The 22,128-nt window shown below is 60.9% G+C and overlaps 2 protein-coding genes across 2 annotated transcripts; one reads left to right on the top strand and one right to left on the bottom strand.

The window, feature by feature from the left end:
• Positions 1–908: 908 nt before the first annotated feature.
• On the top strand, positions 909–1,607 carry FREY1 (Frey regulator of sperm-oocyte fusion 1). Its single transcript, XM_047877951.1, has 3 exons — positions 909–1,012; positions 1,228–1,301; positions 1,486–1,607. Exons 1-3 carry the CDS (start codon positions 909–911, stop codon positions 1,605–1,607), a joined length of 300 nt encoding a protein of 99 aa, XP_047733907.1.
• A 108-nt stretch (positions 1,608–1,715) lies between these two features.
• On the bottom strand, positions 1,716–20,594 carry MAPK8IP1 (mitogen-activated protein kinase 8 interacting protein 1). Its single transcript, XM_047877948.1, has 12 exons — positions 20,450–20,594; positions 9,852–9,957; positions 7,613–7,903; positions 5,943–6,024; positions 4,816–5,628; positions 4,562–4,637; positions 3,786–3,958; positions 3,472–3,581; positions 3,248–3,364; positions 3,084–3,154; positions 2,866–2,964; positions 1,716–2,539 (listed from the first exon to the last, which is right to left on the bottom strand). Exons 1-12 carry the CDS (start codon positions 20,548–20,550, stop codon positions 2,467–2,469), a joined length of 2,112 nt encoding a protein of 703 aa, XP_047733904.1. The 5' UTR covers positions 20,551–20,594; the 3' UTR covers positions 1,716–2,466.
• Positions 20,595–22,128: the final 1,534 nt, after the last annotated feature.

The following is a 22,128-nucleotide window of genomic DNA, read 5'->3' as shown; positions in this document are numbered from 1 at the left end:
CCAGGAGCCCGGGCTGGGCCTTGGGCACCTTGGCAGTTACCGGGGTGGGGCTGGACCCCCAGTAGGTCGCTGTCTTAGAAGCGGCCGGGTTTCCAAAGTGCAGAGCTCCTCTCGGCCCTCGGGTCTGATTCCATGGGTCTGGAGTGGGGCCGAGGGTCTCGTGTTTAAAGTCTCTGAGATTCCGAAGTGAGCCGGGTCTGCGTGGCACTAACGGGGCTGAGCGGGAGTCAAAGAAAGGGCCCCACAGTGGGCTCTCAGCCTGAGAAGAGCCTGTCTGCATGCTGTCACGCTGCATTGGTTCATTCAACATATTTATTGAACGTCCGCCGGTGGTGGTTGGGGGTCCTGCAGTGAACAAAACCAGTTCCTACCCTTGGCAAGCTTCCGCTCCGGGGCGCAGGTGGCAGGCTTTGCCACCAAACTTGGACCCTCCCTGCCTGGCCTCGGGGCGGTGGCAGGACCCGTGGAGCCCTGGGGCCACGGCACTGGAAGCTTTGGGGAACAGTGGGGAGGTCCCTCGGAGCGGGCTCACTGCCAGTGGCATCTCTGAGCAGGTCGAGCGGCCTGCTCTGGCTGGCAGGACAGTCCTGGCATCGCTGAGGGAGAGCAGGTGGGGACGGCTGGGGCTCTGCGTGACCTCCCCGTGTGCCACACGTTGGGCACATACGTATGTACCTCACCTCACAGGTGAGGAAACTGAGGCCCACAACTGTGACATGTCCACCTAGCAAGAGGCAAGGTTGGGGTTTGAACCGAGATCAGACTCCAAAGGTTTGTGCCCTGAACTCTTGGGCAGTGACACCAAGCCCTGGAACTAATCCCCTTTGTGAGGTGGCCCTGGGAGTTGGCAGTGGTTCCGTCCTGCTGGGGGAGGGGCAGGCAGAAGCCAGGGTCAGGGACCTGAGGAGATGGTTCTCGCCATGCTGGGGGCTCTGTACCCCAGGGCCGGGCTGAGCCTCTTCCTCCTGGACCTCGTCTTGGCAGCCGCACTCCTCGGCCCCCAGCCACCGAGGTATCTCCCGGGGTCAAAGGGTCAGGGGTCCACAGGGCCGGGGGCCTGGAAGGTGGCTGGCTCCGCCATGCTGCCTCCCTCTCCCCTCCCCTGAGGACAGGCTGGTGCCATTATGCTGGGCGTCGAGGCTCACCCTGTCCCCTACCCTGGGCCTTGACAGGGGAGGTGGTAGTGGCCTTTAGGGCCAGGGCTGAGCACCCCAACATCTCCCACAGGCCTCAGCGATCTGTTCCTGAAGAATTTTCAGGCCCTCTAGAACTCTCGCAGCCATTTTCCGGCCTGGTGGATGGTAGTATCTTTCAGCCCTGCCCACCCCCCCCCCCACCCCCCCCCCGCCAATGCTGGACACATGCCCTAGGGGAGGGGCACCTAGGTCCCTCCTCCAGGTCCTCTCATCCCGAACAGCTCTGTTCCGGGGCGGGGGGTTGGGGGGACTTCAGTGGAATCCTACCACGCACGCCCTCTTTTCTCAGACTATGGGATTCGACCCAAGCACCCCCGGCCACGAGGGCCTCGACCCCTGCTCTCCCAGGCCCAGCAGCGCAAGCGGGACGGGCCAGACATGGCAGAGTATTACTACGACGCACACCTGTGACGGGAGCCCCTTATAAAGCTATTCTGGGCAGCAAAGGCTCGGCCTTTCCTGGGATGGACACCACCTGGGCGCGGGAGGGGCCCAGGCAGACACACCCACTGCGGTCCAGACAGGAAATGGCACTTTAATAGTTGTGGCCAGGGTGACGGGACCAAGATGGGGCTACAGCTGGGGCAGCCAAGAGGCCCTGGCTGGCCCGGGCCGGTCCAGAAGCCTCCTCTTCCTGCTGGGACGGGGCCCCGCTGCAGCTCTCTCCTTCCCTGGTGAGGTCCCACACGTGCCAGGGGCCAGCATGACAGCCACCCGGAGGCCACACAAGTGACGGAGCTGGGAACAGGGACTGCACCCCCACCTGCTGCCGTTTCCTTACTTCCAAGTCCTCGGGAGGTGGTTGGGCTCAGCCTGAGCTCAGGGCCTTCGGTTGGGGCTGGGAGTTGGGGAATGGGACGGGGCGGGCACCAGCAGGTGGCACGTGGGCTTTGTCGAGGCAGGAGTCACGGCCAGAGAGCCAGAGGCCCCGGCAAAGGAAGTGACGCCAAGGACGGGACAGAGCCCTCTGCTCCTACCGTGGGCACCCTTCTTGGCTAGAGGCCTGACACCCCTCCAGCCCCGCCCCTCCCCAATCCCCGGGCAGCCTGCTCCGTCCTCCATAGATGAATCTAGTCCCATATATTACAATAAACTGCATTCGTCTCTCCCCATAAACCCCGCCCTCCCCCCCCCTCTGCCAAAGGCCCCCACTTCCCCACCCTCTGGTGGTGATGGGCCCCCCTCCTCGAGCAGTGCCGAGTCCCGTCAGCAGCCAGCTGGCCCGGTGCTGGCCCGAGGGCCCGGGGATGTAGAGGGCGGGGCAGCGCCGCTACTCCAGGTAGATGTCTTCCGTGGGGCAGGTGTACTCCACGAACTGCTTGTAGAACTGCTGGAACGCTCTCCTGGGAAGCAGGCAGACACACAGGTGACGGGACGAACAGGATCTCCACCCAAGGTTTCCAGGCTGGAGCCTCGGGGTCCCCGGGTAGGGATCCAGTTCCCCTGGCAGAGCTGCTCTGCTCTGTCCTCTACACACTGAGCTTCCTGGGTGCCGCCGCAATTCAAGGAAGGGTCCAACCGCCAAAAAGTGTGGGAGCCACTCCTCGACACCACCCAGCCCTGACTCCAGGCCGCGAGGTGTGCAGGGCAGTGGGGACTGGGGTGGGCCAAGCATGAGGGGCGCGCTCTGGGGCCGGGTGCTTGGCAGGATCCATACACTCGGACGTACCCCACGGATTCCGCCAGGGCTTTGGTGGACTCCTCGGACACAAAGACGTGGCAGGCAAACCGGTGGTCAGCAGGGTGCTTGGTGATGAACCCAAAGTACCTGTGGGAGGACAGGAAGTGGGCTCAGCCCCCCTGCCCCCACATACTCGCAGGCCCAAGTCCTACCATGATAGCTCCAGGCCACCCCTTGACATTTCAATCTCTGTCCCTCCCACTTACTTGTTGTTCTTTGGATGGTATCCACAGAAAGAGATGTTTTTTAACTGGAAAAAGTGGCTACATTTATTCCCCTGCAGAAGGGAGAAGAGAAGCAGGTGTCAGTGGCATGCAGGGGCTACAGAGATCTGGTGGGGGGGCCTGGGGGCTGGGACCGGGGAGGTCACCTTGGCCTCCTGGGAGTCATCAGCCTTGACGCCTATCTTCACACCCCGCACGCTGATCTCCAGGACGCAGCTGGATGGCGGGTTAAAGTGCACGGTGAGCCGGCGGGTGGTGGCGATCTGTGGGCGAAGGATGAAAATCAGGCGCTGGATGTCCCTCTCCCCAGGAGAGGGCGGGGACCGGGCTGGGGGTGGGCGCCCATCCGAAGGGAGCGGGGAACAGGCACCTTTTGCATAGCAGCACAGAGCACGTCGTTGCCCTTGTGATAGGGGACCTGGACCGAGCCCAGGAACTTCACCCGGAACTGGTCCACCCAGTCGCTGTTTTTGGTCAGGGCTGGAAAGCAAGCGGGAAGTGAGGAGTGGCAGAGCCAGCAGAGGGTGCCACAGTCCGCGGACGTCCCAGCTCAGCTGGGCCTCGCTCTTCTCCCGTTGTGAAAGGGACCTAATGTCACCTCCGCGAGGGCCCTCCCCGGTGGGTCACATGAGGCCAGGGCGGAGGCGGGGCCTGGTGGCACCAGAGTAGGGGAAAGGACGCTACCTGCCATGTGTTCAGGCTCCTTGGTGACCTCGATGGCATAGTAGGCGGGAAAGACGCCCCGGGCGCCTGTGCGCATATTGTAGGCCTCATACCAGTAGTCCTCGGCCTGCAGCTCCACCAGCAACGGGTCATCCACCTCCAGCTCAAGTTCGTCTTCATGTCGAGGCACAAACCTGTCCCCAGCAAGGGCACGTGAGGAATTCACCACCAGGGCCTCCCCAGCCGGGCCAACCGTCTACTCCCCACCCCGCTCTGAGGTCAGGCGCCGCAAGAGCAGCATTAATTCAATAAACATGTGCAAAGTCTCCTGAGCGCCTGTTAACGGTGCTGGTCCCTGCGGAAGAGCGAGGTCACGCAGACACACACCTGCCATCGAGGAACTTGTGGGCTAAGGGAGGAAGTGCCCAGAGCCATTGGTAAAACACAGAGGGAACAGGAAGTGAGCACTTCCTTGTGGAGGAGGCTGGGGGGTGCGCCCTGTGTACGGTCAGGCACGGTCTCTGCCGGGCACCTTCCTGGGCTCCTGCCCCACCCCAGCCGGACCAGGTGCTCCGTCCCCGGGCCTGGCAGTGCAGCACTGCGGAGGGCCACGCCATACGGACCCATCGCACCATCACCCTGCTCGGGAGTTCCGACACGGTGGACGCCGTCCCCCTGGGGCCGAGCGGAGGGCTGAACGCCAGCTCCAGGGGCTGGGTCTAGGCCACACAGTGATGGCAGAGCAGGGAGGGCGTGTCCCCGCTGCCGCCTGGCCAGCCCGACCCCGCTGCTCTTACCTGAATATGGCCCGGTGTGTCTGCTCCTGCTCCTCCCCGTTGATGACACAGGAGAAGAGCCCGAAGGACTCCGCACCTGCAGGTGAGGGGGACGGGCTGGAGGAGAACGGTCCCACCTCTAGCCGAGGTTTAGGGGGCAGGCGGCAAGCTCTTGGTCCTATGCCTTGAAGCAGAAGGGCGAGGCCACCTCCAGGAACACCCTCGATTCGCCTCTCCCCCTCCCAGGCCCCCCACCGCTCCTGCTGCAGACTCACTGGAGGAGCGAGAGCGGCCACTCATGAAGACGTTCAGGAACTTCTTGGAGAAGTGGACGTCGGGCTCGTCGGGCGTGGAGTCCTCGGAGAGGCAGGCAGTGGGCCGCGGCCGGGGGGCCTCCTCATATTCCTCCCCAATGGCTGACTCATAGGGCGAGGAGGCAGAGGCGCAGTTGTCATAGACGGTGGCCGAGTCGCTCTCGTCGCTGTAGTCTCCGAAGCACGGCCGCAGGCTCACCAGCTCCAGCTGCGCGTGCTCGTCCACCACCAGCGTGTACTTGACCGAGTCGTAGGACAGGGCGCTCGTGTCCGAGCTCAGCGAGGCCCGCGGAGGCGGCGGTGGCTCCCCCAGGCTCCCCCGCCACCCTCCGCCCGGGGGCTCGGCCCGCTCTGGAGACGACAAGCAGTCGAAGCCCTCGTCCTCCTCACTGATGGAGGGGTGCGGCCGCCCTGCAGTGGAGGGGTAGGCGGCAGGGTCTGGATCGGAGCTGACCGACATCCGGCTCTCAGCCGGCGGCAGGAAGGCGGAGGTGGGCTCTGCAGGGTCCGGGGGCCTCTGCACCGGCGTCAGGTAGATCTCCTCGGTGGCCTCTAGCCGCACGTCCGCCTGGTAGTGGATGCGGTCTCGATGCGAGTGGCCGCGGCTGCTCGGTGGGGCAGCGGGGGGGCCACCGGGAGGTGCCATCTGTGTGGCGGCGCTGCGGCGGCAAGGGCTGTCGGTGGAGGTGCCTCGATCCTTGGTGGTGGCGGGGCTGCTGGGGGGCGGCAGCTCATCGCTCAGGCAGATGTGTTCATGTGGCGGCGTCTGCTCCCCTGGAGGGCAGGTGGGTCAGTGTCGGCGGTAAAAGCGGGGAGCTTCGCCCCTGACTCCCAGGCCACCTGCCCCCTCCACTCAGCATGCGGGACACAGAAACCAAGGTGAAGGCTCCCCAGCACGAGGCCACGGTGGACTCTGGGGCCAGTCCTCTCACTGCCACCCCAGCTGACTTCAGATGGGCCCGCTCAGGGCTACGGGACAGGCAGTTCACCTCAACTCAGCAAGACGGAAACTGCCAGGCTGGCTCTCTAGAGGGGGAAGTGAGACAGGGCAGGTGGTGGTCCAGGTACGGGAAAGGGTCCTGACTTACCTGTCTTCAGGGGTGAGGATGATCGAGACACCCGATCCTGCCAACTGTGCTTCTTGCCCAGAGAATTATTATTCAGTGTGTCCTGTGCAGAAAACAAAAGGCCCTTGTGACAGAAGCAGTCAACAGTGCCCGGCACAGGGAGGCCCCGGCCCTGCCCCCATCAGGCCATCCCTAGGCCATTTGCTGCGCACGCACCCCCAACCCTCCTCGAGCAGGCAGGAGGGGTGGCCAAGTCCCAGCCCTCCCAGCCAGACCTGCTGGCTCTAGACGGCTCTCCCTCCTGGCTCAGGGAAGCTGGCCCTCGGGGGAGATGCTCTTATCAGCCTCAACAAAGGTAGTGATGGCCAATATGTGTGGTGGTGAGTGGGGGAGGAGTGGAGGAGAAGCAGGAGCCATCTGGGGACAGAGCCAGACCCCCAGTCCCAGACACTGAGGCTATACATATAGATGCTCACTTCCAGCCAAGTCCTGGAGCTCAGCAAGCTATAGCTTAGGGAAGGGACAGGGACATTCTAGTAGAAGCTGGAAAAAGGACGAGGAAGGGTCTCCCAGCAGCTGGCCTGGGGAACTGGGATGAATCGTGCAAATGATGAATCAGTAACATGGTTCCCAGACCCCTCCAGGAGCACATGACTGAGTTATGACAGATGTAGCTGTCAGTGGCCTTCCTTCCTGGATCTCCAGGGCTGCCCATCCCACATCATTGGTGCCCTGGAACCCCTCTCCACAATGCCTGCCAATGAGGCTCCCCACGAACTATTTAGGCCTTCTCCCCTGGGAACACTCTCATAGGCCCTCACATTCATGAGTCTGGCTGCCAAAATCCACCCCAGAGGATTCTGGGAAAGGGACCAATCCTTTCCCTGCAGCCCCTGCACCCTCCACCAACAGCCCCACCTCCCTGGGCCCCTCCTCTACACCTCTCCAGCCGGGGCCTGGGAGACAAAGGGCCACAGCCGGCTCTCCCCCACCCTATTCAACCCTCCTTGGCATCCAGCCACCCAGCCCAGGGGCCCCAGGCCCCCAACTCAGCCAAGCAGCTCCACCTCCCATGTCTCTTCCCTGCCTTCTGGGAATTCCCAGCTGCCCACATCTCAAACTGGCGGCTGCTTCTGAGCTCCCCATCCCCACCTCTTCACAATTCCCCATGACCTTTCCTGGAAACGACCACTTTAGCTGCTCTCTTCTCCAGGCCCTGCTTCTGCCCTTCACCAGGAGCCCCACACCCTAAAGGGGAAACCCTGCTCCAGCCTGAGGTCCAAAGCTCCAAATCCCTGCGACCCCTCAAAGCCCTGTTCTGTTCTCCTAAGCCCCCACTGCTCTCCTTACCCAGATCCTTCCACTGTCCCCCTCGGCTTCTTCACTCCTTCAACCCTCTACGAGGCTCTAAACCCTGTCGGCCCCACCTGGTTCCTCTCCTTTAGGGCAGATCCCACCTGCCCACCGAGACCACCTCCCCTGGGACCTCCCACTTGGGAAGTCTCACCAAACCGACTTTTCCCAGTGCCGGCCGGCAGGTCCCTCTCCCACAGCCTCTCTTCGCGCCTCCAGCCTGCCGGCCTGCGTGCCACCCTCCTCCTCCGCGAGTTGCTCTGCGCCCTCTACGCCTCGCGCGCCCAGTCCCCGGGGCACCACCCCTTCAGCCCAGCCCCACGCTGCTCGCGCCTCACCTGAGACCGCGGCACCTGCGGGAAGAGGTTGAGCGTGGTGGGCCGCTTGGGCCGATATGTGTCCCCACTGCCCTGGCCCTGGCCCTGGCCGCGGGGCGCCGGCTCTTGGCGGGGCTCGGCCTCAGGCGGCCCCGCTCCCGGCCGCCGCGCCGCGCGCTCCTCCTCCTCGTCGTCGTCCTCGGCTCCGGGAGTGTCCCCCGCCGCGTCGATCAGGTCCATCTGCAGCATCTCGGCCTGCAGCCGGCTCCCCGCGCTGCCGCCGCCCCCAGACAGCAGCCCGGCGCGCGGGGGCTGCGCCGCACGGACGGAGGGGCGTCAGGGGGCGGGGCCGCGTCGGGGCGGGGCCGAGGCCGCCGCGCACCGCCCCTCCACCCGGGCGAGTCCATTCCGCGGCCGCAAAGGGGGAAGGAAGGGGACAGGGGCAGGTGGCCAGCGAGAGGGGGCCGCGCCCTCCCGCCCCTCGCCCCTCGCCCCTCGCGAGGACTCGCGAGGCCGACTCCTCCCCAAGCTAGTCGGCGCCTTTGGCGGTCTATGCCGCCCCCCTCCCCGCGCTGCCCCCTTTCCTGACTCTCTGCACCCTCCCGTTCCCTTGGCAACGGCCGGTGACCTCACCGGGGTTGTAAGCCGAGCCCAGAGTGAGGTCACCGCTGTTGCCATGGGGACGCAGGGTCGCCAAGGAGTTCGGGCCCCACAAGGGATGGAGGAGGGGGAGGTTAGTGTTTGAAGGGGGCAGTGAAGAAAACTGGGAAACCAGTCCCAGCCAGGCGAAGGATGGAGGAAGGGCCGCAGTGCAAACAGAAGAGGGATGCAGGGGGTGGGGGGTGGGGTGGGGAGGAAGGGGGGGAGGGCAAGTGGGGGCACCGGCACGCGGCACCTCTCGACAGTCCCAGTCCGAGGACCCTCTAACCTGGGTTTTCTCTTAGGCCATCCTAACCTTGATCATTCAGAACCCCAGTCTAGTTTCAGCTCTGCCACTAACTCCCTGGCACCTTGGACAGATCCCCTGACCCTTCAATTCCCTCTCCAGTTAACTGCCTCCCAGCTTCCCAGAGAGGTGAGGGCTTACTGGCAAGAGTGTGTGAAAGCCCCCTAGAACTTGTCTAAGTCCCCACAGGGTACACCTCTAGCTAGTACTGCCTCAGGGCCCTGCCTGGTGGCAGGGACCACCCTCTCCCAAACTCTGCTGGTGCATGTTAGGTGAAAGGGTGGTGTTGGATTCCGGAACAGGTGTATGAGCTTAGGGAAGCTATGTCCAGGCCCTGGGGCCATTCCTCACCCTTGCTGGCCTGGCCGTGGGGGTACTGGAGGGTCATCCTCATCCCTTGGTTTCCCCTTGCCTGGCAGAGCTTACAGAATCTCTGTAACAGGCAACAGGAGTTCAACCCAGAGACAGGCACCCCACCCAGCTCACACCGCAGCCCTCCTTTGCTAACCATTCTCCTCTAATACCATGTCCACTTTAGCCACCCATCCTCCTGGGTGCTGACAGAAGCTCTGGACTCTGCAACCTAGTCCCATGCTTTGCCTCCTATTTCCTGGCCAATGGTTCCTTTCTTCCTGTTCTGAAAAGACCTAGGGGGATCCCTATCTGACCCAAATTACCCACATGCTGAGGACCCCCTGGCAGGATTCAGAACTTAGGGAATGGAGAGAGCCATCTGTCCTATGACAAAGCCAGGAGGCCAAAAGCAGCAGCAATGCTAGGTTAACCCTCCAGAGGATCCTTTAGAACTGCTAATTCCTTTAGACCCTCCAGGGAGGGTCTGTGGGGCTATGTGGTGTGATTTGGTGCAATGGCAGCCGAGGGAGTGCCTTGGCTCTTTTTTCCTGTCCCAAAGCACTGCAGACTCTAACAGACTCCACCCTGCTCTGCCTCAGGCCCTCTGCCAAGGCTGCTCTGGAAACAGTTTAGGGTAGTGCTGATCCTTCCCTAACTCTAGCGCTAACTGCTACTGCCCTACATCTGAAGACCTCCTGTCCTCTCCCTTCTTGTGGGCAGTTGAAGGAGCTGCCTCTTGCCTTAGCCCCTGGCCCAAAAAAAAAAAAAAAAAAAAAAAGTGCTGATCGAGCACCCAAGATGGGCCACACATTGTACTGGATGTGTTTCTTGGATGTCATTTCATTTAATGAGGATGCCATACAGACCCTGAAAGTCCTTTTGTAGATGTGGGGATACCTTCACTCCTGTCCCTACCCATCCTGCCATCCCACTCAGGGGCTCCTGAAAGCCCACTCTTACCCGCAAGGACAGGGTGTCTTTGCACTGCAGGCTGATGCCACACTCCTCGGTGATCTCTGAGAGGTCTTCATCCTCAAACTCCTCCAAGCTGATGTCGTGGGTGAGCCTGGTGAGGACAGGAAGCCAAAGTTACCAACCCAGGAGGACTACTTAGTCCACTGATGTCTCCCTAGTACCTCTTCCAAGGGGCAGTCCCTCGAAGGCAAATCACAGCCCCCAGAGCATGGGACTTATCCACACGAGCCAAGACAAGGGGTAACAGGCAGGGAGAGGGGAGGCTCCAGGCTACTCCAGGTTATTCCATTTGGTTGCCAACCAGGAGGCAGTGCCTAGAAGGCCCAGCTGGTCAGAGCCTCAGCTCTGCCAGAGAAATGCCTCCCAGGGTCAAGGCAGGTGCCAAGGCCAATTCACCCATGGAGAACGCAGAGGTGAGAAGCGACAAGGGATGCCTGGAGTAGGAGGGCTCCCCGTGCAATCCCTGCAGTGACAAAACCTGAGGTGCTGGCAGAGGCCCCTCCCCAGCCTCGGAGGAGTGCTCTATGCCCCCAGCCCAGGAAGACCGATGCCTCGTGAGCCCCGGGAGCAGGTGAAGGGAGATCTGGTGTCAATGTGGCTAGTTTCAGCCTGTTCCAGGAGAAACTACACCCCCCATTCTGTGTTCTTCGTCTCATCTCTTCAACCACAAAATCGCCTTGCCCAGCACACAGATCCTGAACAGAAGGCTGCAGAGGGTCAAGGAAGGCCTGGGGCTGGGGCTGGAGGTGTCGTGAGCTCAGGAGACAGACCAGAGCACAACTCTTAACTGGCTGTATTAGAACCCTCTACCCCCAGGCCAGCCCCCACCCCACTGTAGTGACTGTCCGCTTGTCCCCTACACTGGCTCACCCCTAGCCCTGGGCACTCTACATGGCTTGGTGTGGGTGGGACATGTGAGAGAATTCTGTTGTGGAAGTTGGGGAGAATTCCGAGCCTTTTCCTAAGTAAGACAGGGAGATTGAGGCACAGAGCAAGGGAGACCCAGGAGTCCAAGGTCAACCAGGAGAGGTGGTGGCCCAGCCCCCAGCCCCAGCCCCAGGCCCACATCCCCTGCCTCTTGCCTCTGTCAGACCAAACAGAAACCCAGAGCTCCATGGAGCTGCCCCCTAAATGTCCCCCCACCCCCACCAACCCCTCTACCCCCTACCAGCGCTCCCACTGGTCCTCCAACCAGCTGTCATTGTCTGGGCTCGAATCCATCTTCGGCACCAGCTTCATGGAGAGCCCTGCCCGGCCGGGGGGCTGCAGGGCCCCAGGGCCACCCTCTCATGCCCAGCAGGGTTGGGGGGCTAGGGCTCAGGGCAGGGCTGGGGCCTCGGGCCTCCACTGCCGGGGCCTGCCTTTCTGCGTCCTGCCCGCAGCAGAAGCCTGGGGAGCTCATTAAAAATAGATGGGCCAGGAGAAGAGGCAGTGGCTGCCGACCCAGGCCCCGGCCCCAGCGCTTCCCAGCCCAGCCCTCAGCTGCAGGCGGCTGCCTTCCCGGCCTGGCCCGGCACTTGCAGTTGCGCTGAAGCCGCTGCGTTGCCGCCTCCCCCTCGGGATCGGATCAGGTTACTGCAATCGATGCCACCTGCCCTTCCAATGCCCCTGTCGGGGGCTGGGGTGGCCCCCCTCCCTGGACCAGGCTTGTAAGCAGATGGCAGAAATCTGGGATGTCTCCCCCCAAAAGCCAACCCTGATCTGCTTTAAAGGGCCAGCGCCACACTCGGGGCACCTGGTGGTGAGATGGGGTGGGGGTGGGGGGGTGCTTCTGAGATTCTCCATGAATGGATGCCCCCACCCACACAGCAAGGCGCTCAGCCCTCACACCTCATCAGAGAGGCTTCCGTGGGGCCAGGCAGCATCCAGACAGTGCTGCCCAAGGTGGGTCCCGGCTGCCTCTACTGACAACCTGGATGCAGGAGAGAACTCTGTCACCTCCCGGGGGTTTCATCTGTCAGCACTCAGGAAGCGCCTATGGGTACAGGAGGTTCCACGGCCAGGGCTAAAGGCAGACCCTGTATGGACCCCTCCCGGGGGGGCTGGAAGGTAATGAGCTTTCTGCCACTGCGGAGTGCCATAAACGGAGGCTGGTAGGCGCTGGAGGGGACGGCAGAGAGGGGTTCTGACCAGGACAAGGGAGCTGGACAGACAAGGTGCTCTTTAAGGCTTCTTCTGACCTGGAGCCTGAGGGTGGTAGGCTCTCGGGGCTGGGGGATGGCGTGGTGTGGAGGTGGGGGTAGGCTGCGGACGATGGTCCGGCCCAGAAGCCACGGCAGCCCCGTTGTCTGACCAGTGCGGCGCGACACCTCGGGCCTCGGGACGAGAACCCAGCGGCCGGCGCTAAGTAAGTGGTCAAGACGCATCGGCTGCCTGGAAAGTCACAGAGAAGACCCACTCCTGCGACTCAGCCAGCATCAGAGAGCTGCAGGGCGCCTGGGCATCTGACCCAGAGGTGCCCTCAGGCACCCTGCTCTGCCAGTAATCCTTGCACACATCCGCATCTCCTCCTCGCTGCCGGGTCCCAGCCCAGCTCCTGCCTCTGCAGCTCCAGACCTCCCCACTGGCCTGCTTGCCTCAGTGTCCCCATGCCGGGAGCACTCCACCCCACCGACCATCAGGCGAAGCTGCCAGAAACACCACCCTTCTGCCCCCTACTCAAAGCCCCCTAAGGTTCCCTGCTAGTGGCAGGCCCCTTGGCTTGGCGTTCAAGGTCTCCAGTTCCGCGTGTGACTGCCTGTACCTCCCACACTTGCCTCCCCAGGGGTCTAGTCCAGTGCTCGGATGGAGCACCTGGCAGGCAGGCTTCTCAACCTGTGCTTGCTGGGAGAAGGCTCGGTTAAGCCCACTCCTCTGGGAAGCCCTCCCGGTCCCCCGTCACCCCTCACCTGTGCCTGGTGTCGCCACCTGCGTGGATGCAAGGCGGTGTGGCGGGACAGACAGGACCAGGCCTCCCTCAGACAGCCCGCCAGGCTGCTCCAGAGGTGGATGGAGCTCACATCGCCCACCCTTGTGCCGAGCAGGTGATGGCACACAGGTCCCCACCCTCCCCACTCCATCTGGACTGTATGCTCCTGGAGGGTAGAGCTCGTGAGGTCACCTGGCACACACAAGGCCCTCAGGACACGCCTGCCACATGTTTGTCGAGGGACATCCTTAGCGTCCACCTGCTTCTCGCAGGCCAGAGTGTTCAGGGCAGGCCCGCAGCTCATCTCTGCACCCCCCGGCGTCCCACTGTATCCCACTTCCGGGGACGGCGGGTCTGGGGGCAGGCAGGCCCAGCCGTGAGGCCAGCTGTGGGACACGGGGGGAAAGAGCACCGGGCCGGGCTCAAAAGCCTGCACTGGTGTCCTGCTGCAGTGGGGTGGGTGAAGGGAGCTGCTTATCTGACCTCTTCCTCCTCACGAGGCAGGATGGCAGAATGGTCACCACAGCAGGCTTGGAGACAGGAGGCGCGAGACCAGGTCCTGACTCCGTCACTGATGAGGCTCGGGGCCGCCAACCCTCTTCGTGCCCTGCATCTCCCCGAATCCTCACTGCAACCTTGGGAGAGGGTTTTATTTTGCCCCTTTTCCAGATGAGGAACCCTGAGGCGCACACGGAGGGCGCCGAAAATCTAGTTTCCCCACATGTGAAATGAGCCCCCCCCGCCCCCGCCCCCTCCCCGACCTCAAAGGTGCTGCTGAGGTTGAACACAGTGGAGCGTGTGGATTGCAGAGCGCTGTGAGGGCACGACCAAGGAACGGGGGGACAGACAGGTCAAGCAGGCCCCTTGGTGAGTCACCCCTGGCCCCTGCCCTTAGCTCCCGCTCCTCCAGGCACCCATGTCCTGGGTCTCCAGAGGAGGCCCTTTGTGGAGGGAAAGCTTAACGGACCCTTGGGCCCTCCAGGCTCAAGGAAGGCAATTGTCGGGAGGAAGGGAGATGGAAGGAAAAGCTGGAGGGGAGGAGGGAAGAGGAGAAGGAAGTAGGCCCCCAGATCCGGCGGCCTTGGCGGCTTCCCTCCAGAGGCAGCTGCTCTTGGCCAGTCAGGCCTGCTTTGCCCATTCGGGTGAGATGGTTCCTGAGGTCTCATCCACGTTAACATCTGGTGACCCCGTGTCATGGGTTTGGTCTCCGGAGACCTCCCTGACCTTTGGAGTCTATATACTTGAGGGCCCCCTCTTCCTGTAGTGCGCTCCTCCAAGTGAACAAGCATGTCTTTGTGCTCTGGTGTTTATTACGTGGCCTTCTCCCTTCCACGTGCCGTCTTGTCTCCTGCTCTCCTCATCCCACTGATGGCAGCCTAGCCCTCTCCCGTTTGCCGTCTCAGCCCGGCAGCAGGCTGAGTTAGGAGTGTGTGCAAAGTAAGGGTTAAGTGGCAAAGTGCTGAGGCTTTAGCTGAGCAAGGCCAAACCCGAGCCAGGCATGTGGCTGTCCGGAGGCCATTCCTGTCTTCCCCTTCCTGGCTCTCTGGAAGTGAGGGAGGGATGCCAGCGGAGTGACCTTGCGTCCTGGCCATGGTGCCCCACGGGCCCCTCTCACAACAGAGAGCATCTGTGGTTCAAGCGCCCAGCCTGTCCCTCTGCCGCCCTGTGTGTGCTGGGCAACTAGCCGGTGCCCAGTAGTTCTCAGTTAGGCTGGTTTCCCATTTCCCTCTGGCTCCCCTACAGGCCATTCTCCACTGGGCAACCCAAACCAGCACGTGACATGCAAATCTGGTCTTGAAACCCCTCCCCAGCTCAGAATCCCTTAATAGCTTCCCCTGGCACTGAGGGAAAGGGGCCAAAATTCCCTGTGGCCTGACGCTCCTTAGGCCCTCCCCGAACTCTAGGGTATCACTGCCCCCCCCCCCCCCCGGGTCCCTCGAGGAAGCCTTCCCTGACCTCCCTGACTAGGCCAAACAGCCCTGCTCCTGGCTTTCTCAGGCCCACTTACTGGTGGTTCTGGATCACTGCGATTAGACCTTTGGTTTCTGCGATCAGTGGGGTGGGGTGGGGGGCTCTACGGGGCGGGGGGGGGAGGGCTCCCCTTAGGGGCTGTTGGTCCACAAGGGCAGGACCATGTCTGTCTTGATCAATGACGTGGTGCCTGATAGGTACTTAATAAATGTTGGCTGAATGAACCACTGGCCTTTCTGGGTTTTCTCCTTAAAATTCTCTAAGTCAGGTGCCCTTTCAACTCAACTTCCTGTGGCCCACCGACATCAGGATCTGGGGCAGAATGTGCAGGCCCCCAGGGAGGTGCTGGCTGAAACGGTGGGGTGGGGGGAGTCAGCCCAGCATCCTCAGAACTCCCACCCCATGCCACCGCCAGCTCAGGGGGGGGGGGGGGGGGGGACACTGGGGCCAGGCTAGCTTTGTTTCTCTCGTCTCTAATTCCCTCCCTGACCATGTCCATATGTGGACACCAGTGAAAAACGGAGTCCACCCCAGGAAACAAGTCCTATGGGACAGTCCCCAAGTATGGGGTTAGAATGTGTCCGATCTGTTTGAAGCTCTCAGTGATGATACGTAGCCGGGACTCTGGGATCTGGTGATTTGACTTTTGAAAAGCCGCCCTGAGAAAACAACCCCACATGCGGAAAAGGATGCGTGTACACAAGGATGCGTATTTCTCCTAACAGCAAACCACTGAAAACAACTAATAGCTCAGCACCAGCGGGCTGGTTAAACCGTGGCCACCCAGGGCATGGAATATTATGCGGTCTTTTTGTCGGATATTAGGAAGTCTGTGTGTGAATGCAGAAAATGGCAACTACTCTAATAAGCAAACGGAACATAATGACCTCATGGCTTCACATGAGGAATCACACGCAGGAAGAAACACTAACACGGACGCAGCCATGAGACATGGTGGCATCTGGGGACATCTTTTCTCCTCCGCTCCCCTGGATAAATTTTCTGTACTGGGTCGGACCAGCCTAGCGCCAGGCTCTTGCTCCTGGTCCCGGGGCTGCTGGCCTTGCCATGGAGCGGTTTCCTGAGGGCAGGGGGGTCATCGTGTTCAACTGGCACCAACTCCCTACCCCTGTTCTAATCCATGCACAGAGACCAAGACCTCGTACACCGTAGGTACTAAATAAACGTCTACTGAAGGAAGTGCCACGGCACCGGCAGCTCTGGGCGCCAGAACACGGCAGGGCCTACAGTTAATGTTGGTAGAGATCTTTTTGAATGAATACAAGGGTAGGGCCACGGGACAGAGGTGACATCCTAGAATGGGTAAGAACCCCTAAGTGCGGATGGCGGCAGTGACCCCACTTTGTGGGATCCATGGAGGGGCTCAAGCCAAGAACTCAGAGACCAACTTTAAGGCTCTGCCATCAAAGAAGTGGGGGTGAAACCCTGCCGTGGCCATTGTCTGCCCCCCACATTGGGGGTTCACTAGGAGCCGAGCCAGGGTTGGGGGGGAGGCTGCCCAGGCCTTAGGGCTGGGGGAGGGTGGCTCCAGCAGCAGCAGCTGTTCCGGTTTCCCTCCTCCCACGGAAACGTCTGCCGGAACAGCCCAGGCTCCGGGGCCCTGGGCCATCTCCCTGCTCTCTGCTGCCCCTTGGGTAGTGATGTTCTCTCTGAGGCTTCAGTGGCCTTCTCTCTTGAGACTCCCAGGGTCTCTGGCCCCAGCCCAATCCTCTCTAGTGATGCCAGGCCTAAAAACAACTGCCTGTCTGAATGCTCCAGCTGGGTCCCCAGTGGTCACTGACCTCAAGCTCAGTAGGCCTCCTACTAATTTCGCCTCCCTGCCCACCGAGCCTCTCATCTCCCACAGGGCACCCCATCTCCAGGGGGCCCAGCGTCATCCACCCATCTGGTATACCAGATACCTCACCAAGTGAGCTAACCCGCCCCCGAAATCTTCCTCGTGTCCTCTCCAGCCCCTCCTTGTCACACACAGGATGGCCAGTCTCCCAGTGGTCTCCCTGCCTCCCTGTCCGCTCTCTACCCAGCAGACTGAGTGACCGTCCCCAGACAGCGACCCAACGCTGTGGTTCCTGCTAAACCTTTGCCGCTTCGCACTGACCCGCTGGCCCCGGCAGCCCTGGGCCTCTGACCTCAGCCACCATCACACCAGCCAGCCCGTCTGGTAAGACCTTGTCTGTCTCCCCTCTACACGGTCACCTGCGTGATGGCCAGGCCCGTGTCTGTGCCTCTGGAGCGTCTCCCCAGGGAGCCCGCCAAAGCGCAAATGTTTGTTGAGTGAGAGATAAACGAGGAGGCCTCTGCACCTCTCAGGTGGCCGTATCTGTCATCCCCAAGGCGGCGTGGTGAGGTAAAAACCACGGCATCCAGACAGTCATGAGGCCTGGGTTCTGCCACTCACCTGCTCTTCTCAGGGAAGCCACTCACTCTCTGGTCTCCTCCTCAGTAAAAGGGAAGGGGGTTTGGATGAGCTGAGTTTTGAGGCCCCTCACCCACAGCTCTGCTCCCACATACCCGGGGTGGGCCGCTCGCTGTACTTTTTATAAGCACCCTTTGTCTCTCCCACATGGACTGTCCCTCTGTCCCTCTCCTCTATCCCACCTACGCAGCTCCGTGTATCCACTGGGCATTTTTCTAAAGTCTCTTTTCTAGAGTTTTCCCTAGAATGAACAGGAGCCACTTTAATTTTAAATTCTCTTTTCTAATGTTGTAAGTTACAGAAGTAACCTAGGCTGCTTGTAGAAATGAGAAGTCCAATAATAACTGAAGTATGTGACATCAGTGACAATTCCTCCTCTGATACCACATCCAGAGGTAACTACTAGTAACTGCTTGGAGCATTTCTATAATCAGAAGGAAAAAAAAAAAAAAAAAACAAACAGAACACTTATTTAAACCAACTACCAACAAACAAATGCTCTCCACCTCTCCATGTCCACACCATGCTTTCTCCCTGCACATGCTCTCTCCCTCAGGGCTCTCTCTTTTCAGGGTGGCTCTGAAATCAGACGTCCTGAACTCAAACCCCAGATCTGCCATTTACCTAGTCTCTTTATGCCTCAGTTTCTTCATCTGCAACGTGGGGATAATACTATCGCTCTGCTTCTATGGCTCTGGCGAGCATGAAACGCTCTCTCACAGAAAGCAGGTAGAACAGGGCTGGGCAAAGGGAGGGCCTCCCAGGGGGCTCAGCACGTCCCACCGTGATTCTCTGACAACATGTTCTTCTCTGAGCTCCAGGAGGGCAGCACACAACTTACCCTTAATAATCAACCAAGAAGGCATTACTGAGCACCTACTCTATGCTGGGCAGCGGACAAACCAAAGTTCAGGTGTTGACTCCTTATGCCTTCTGGAAGCTGACAGTGGTGCTGGGGGCACACGTCTAGTAACAACACCAGCCCTGCATGAAAGCAGCTCCCCGCAGCCCCTGAAACAGTCAACCCGTGTTGTCCCATTCAGGTCCGCCTGAGTGGTCCACCTCAGGACCACCCTGAGCAGGAGCCAACACTGGCATCGTGGAGAAGAAGAAACAGAGGCTCTGGGAGTGAAGTGCCCAGTCTTGGGGCATGCAGCTAAAAAGGCTGGGCCACACTGCAAACCCAGACCAGCTGGATCCATGACCCCACCAAAGAGCCGTGAGAGAGCGGCGACCATCCAGGGTTAACCCGAGCTGGGCGAAGGGCTATGCAAGGCAGAACAAGGGAAAGGTCAGGAGGGACTGCTGGAGCAGGCAGGGCAGACCATGTGGGGCCGGAGACACTGCCTTTATTATTCCCACGTGCTGGCCTTGTCCCCACAGCCAGGCCACAGTGTCCTGGAGGGCCAGCCCACGCCTCAGCCTTGGCACACTGCCATTCTCACCCACCTGGCGGGGACTGGACACTCGCTGGCTGGCATCCACCTCGTCAGTTCCTCTCACTAAAGCATCCATGCTAACCTGTCTGCCGGGGGCAGGGTGGGGTGGAGGGCACTGTCACCCGGGGATCTGGAAGCAGGTAGAGGGAGGCAAAACTGTTCTCTGGGCCAAAGACACGGCCTGGAGGCAGCGTGGACTGAACACACACACAGGGCCCCAGGCTCTGACTTCCTCAGGGTCCTCAGGCAAGCCACTGCCTTCCTGAACCTCAATCTTGTTATCTATAAAATGGGCAGACCAATACCCATGCCCGTGAGGGTAAATGAGCCTGCCCTAGGAATGCTTTGAACAGTAAGGAGCCATACGGAGGACGGACAGCATGGAGGGTGGACACTTGTTGAACACCGACTTCATGCACACTAAGGAATCAATATTAATTAGCTCGCCTAATAGATGGGATTGTCAGGTCAGCCAGCTAGAAAGTGGTGGGGCTCAGATTTGAACCCAGGTTCCTCTAAGCTGTTCCACTGTGGAGGGGCCTCCTGGTAGGAAGGCAGTATTTGCTCCCTGGCTGGACGTGTTATACCAGGTGGAATTGGTCTGGAACCTCAGCCATTACCCAGAGGCACTACCCACGGAAACCCCTGCCCTGGAGCCCTCACGCTTGGCCTCCTCCATCTGGTCCCCTCCCTCTGGTCTTCCCGGTTTCTGAGCTGAGGGCCTCCGGGGAGGTTTCTAGTGCTGATGATGCCATTAGAGATCCCCAGGGGTCTCTACACACCTGAGGGCCAGGGAGCCAGCAACCCCTTGGTCAGAGAGAGGCTGGCGCCAGAGCCCAGCTGGGGCCTGACTGGGGGTGGGGTGGGGGGCAGGAGAAGGGAAGGCGCCAGCTCATTAGATAGAGAAACAATGGGGTATATGTAGGCCTCCTCCTAGGCTCTGGAGCAGTTACACCCTCTGCTTCCCCCTCGCCAAATGGGCCCAGGATTATGGTGGAAGGACATCCACCCCTTCTCCATAACACCCGCTGTCCACTTATCTAGAATCCATCTCCCAATTGCCTAACAACAGATAGTGGGCAGAGAGAGGGGTGAAGGGGGACTCAGATCACAGACCTGGGTACTTGCTCCAGCAGGGACACCTTCCACCCAATGTCCTTGGCTACTCCAGGTATGCTCAACCCAGACCTCCCCCAACTACAGCTGGGCGTAGTGTCTCTAAGCCTTCTGCACGTGCACGCACCTGGCCAGGTCAGTGCTTGCCTAATTCTACAGAGGGTCCTGGCCACGCCAGGCCTGGGAGTTAGGCCCCTCTGTCCGGGCAGGGCTGGGGGAAGGGCCCACGGCTTCCTCCTTCCAGCACCAAGGTTGCCAGTTGCCCCAAGAAACTGGGACCCACGGGGCGCCCCAGCCTGCTCCCATCTCTATTCGGAAGCTTTCCGACTGGGCATAGGCAAAGCCCTAGCCTGCCTGCCTCCTCTGGGATCTCAGCCCAGACCCCAGGCCCTGCCGCAGTACCAAAGTGGGGGAGAAGGCGGCCTGAGCGCCCCCTCCTCCAATTCCAGTTCTGAATCTCCTAGCCTAGGGCATGGAATGGCGGAGGGAGCTGCACCACGGCTATGCAGAAGCTATCAGCCTGGACTTGAGGCTGAGGGGTTTTCTGCGGACCCTGTCCAGGGAGGGAACCCCATCACCACGCCGCCCTCCCGTTCCAGGGGTCGGGGTGTCTGTGCTGGGGGGTGGGGGTGGGGATGGGGGTGGGGGTGGGGGAAGCCCGGGCTCCTCAGCCCCGGCTGAAGGGCGGGGCGCGGCGGCCGGGGACTCTCACCTGAAATTGGGCGGCGACGCGATGTGTAGCCCCAGGAACGGGGAGGCGGCAGGCGGGGACGCGGCCCCCCCGCCCAGGCCGCCGCTCTCTCGCTCCGCCATTCTCCGGCACAGCCCTGGCCATCCGGGCGGAGCGCGGCGCAGAGGCGGCGGCGGCGGCGGCGAAGGCGGCGGCGGCGGATGGGAAGGAGGCGGGGGCGCGGCAAGAGGCCGCCGCCGCCGTGGGGCTCCAGCTGGGGCGGGTGCGGGCGGGCGCACCTGCGCAGGGCAGGGCGCGGCTCTGGACCGCGCGCCGCTCTCGGGACTGGCGCGAGCGCCGCCGCGCGCCCCCGGGCCCAGGCTAGGGTCTCGTGCGCCCCGCCCCCGCCCCGCCCTCGGCCCCGCCCCTCCGGCGCTCTCCGAGGTGCTGAAATCGCGGCCCCCGTGGCCCCTGGGCTCGGCTCAGCCAGGCTGAGTCCCACACTGACTCTTCTGCCCTCTTCCCCCTTCTTCAAAATCTTCGTGCCCGTGGGGGCTCTGCCCCTCGGGTGGCTCTAGCGCTTGGGTATCAGGGAACTAATGGCGGGACCCTGGTCCCCAGGGCCCTAGTTGGTCCCCAGCAGCAGACAAAGAAGGCGGACAGGAAAAGAGGGCCGTGGAGGAAGGCAGAGAACGGTGAGATGCTTTTGGGTGTGGGCTCCTAGAGCAAGGCAGGTTTGGAGTCAGATGGCGTGAAATCACAGCCTGGCTTCCTAAGTGAATAGGTGGCGTGGCCTTGCATCAGTGCTTTTACAGTCCTAAGTTTGGTTTTCTCGTCTGTGAAATGGGGACAATAATGGTCCCTCTCATGGTTGTTGTGAGGATGAAAAGTAATACAAGTATGTTGTCACCAGAGGCAGGGAACACCCCACCTCCTCGCTAGGATCCGGGTCTTACCCAACCCTGTCCCCTTACCTCTCATGGACTCTCCCTAGAGGGTCTTCTCTCCAAAGATTGACCCAAGCCCCACCTTTAGCCCCAAACAGCTATTTATGGTGAACTGAACCTTTCCTCCTGGTTTTTCGGTTTCTCCTCCCTCACATCGGGACTTTCTCAGATTTCTCTCCTTCTCACTTGTCATCCCAATTTCATTTCCTGCAGAACACCTCTCTCTTGCACGCCATAGCTGGCTTCTCACATTCTTTATTTTTAATTTTTTTTTTTTAAAGCAGGCTTGCCCAGCGTGGAGCCCAATGCAGGGTTTGAACTCATGACCCTTGGATGAAGATCTGAACTGAGATCAATAGTCAAAACACTCAACTGACTGAGCCATCCAGGCACCCCTGGTTTCTCACATTCTAAGACTAGGAGCTGGCCTTTCCTCCTGCTGCCATAATTGACTTCTTGGGATTCTTCTAATGGTTCCTCTGTTCCCTCCAGCACCTCTACCCCTGCTAACTTCAGGCCATGGCTCCCTCCCGGTCTCTCCCCTAAGAAGTCTAAGCCTGTGAGTTATTTTACAGAGCATGGACTGCTGGACACTCAAACTGCTGGCCAAGGCTAGGGCCCCAGCTTTGGTAGGTCACAGAGGCTCTGACCAAACCTCACTGGTTTCTCTGGTCTCCTGAGAACTGCAGAGGTCCTGTCCTCTACCCCTGTCCTTACCTCTCTTTGAGGTAAACTATGCTGCTCAGATGCCTGGCTTTTGCTCCCAGGAAAGCA

This window comes from Prionailurus viverrinus, chromosome D1, assembly GCF_022837055.1.
Source record: "Prionailurus viverrinus isolate Anna chromosome D1, UM_Priviv_1.0, whole genome shotgun sequence".
In the NCBI taxonomy this organism is placed as follows: domain Eukaryota; kingdom Metazoa; phylum Chordata; class Mammalia; order Carnivora; family Felidae; genus Prionailurus; species Prionailurus viverrinus.
The sequence above is the reverse complement of the archived record's forward strand: the minus strand, read 5'-3'. Positions and strand labels throughout refer to the sequence as shown.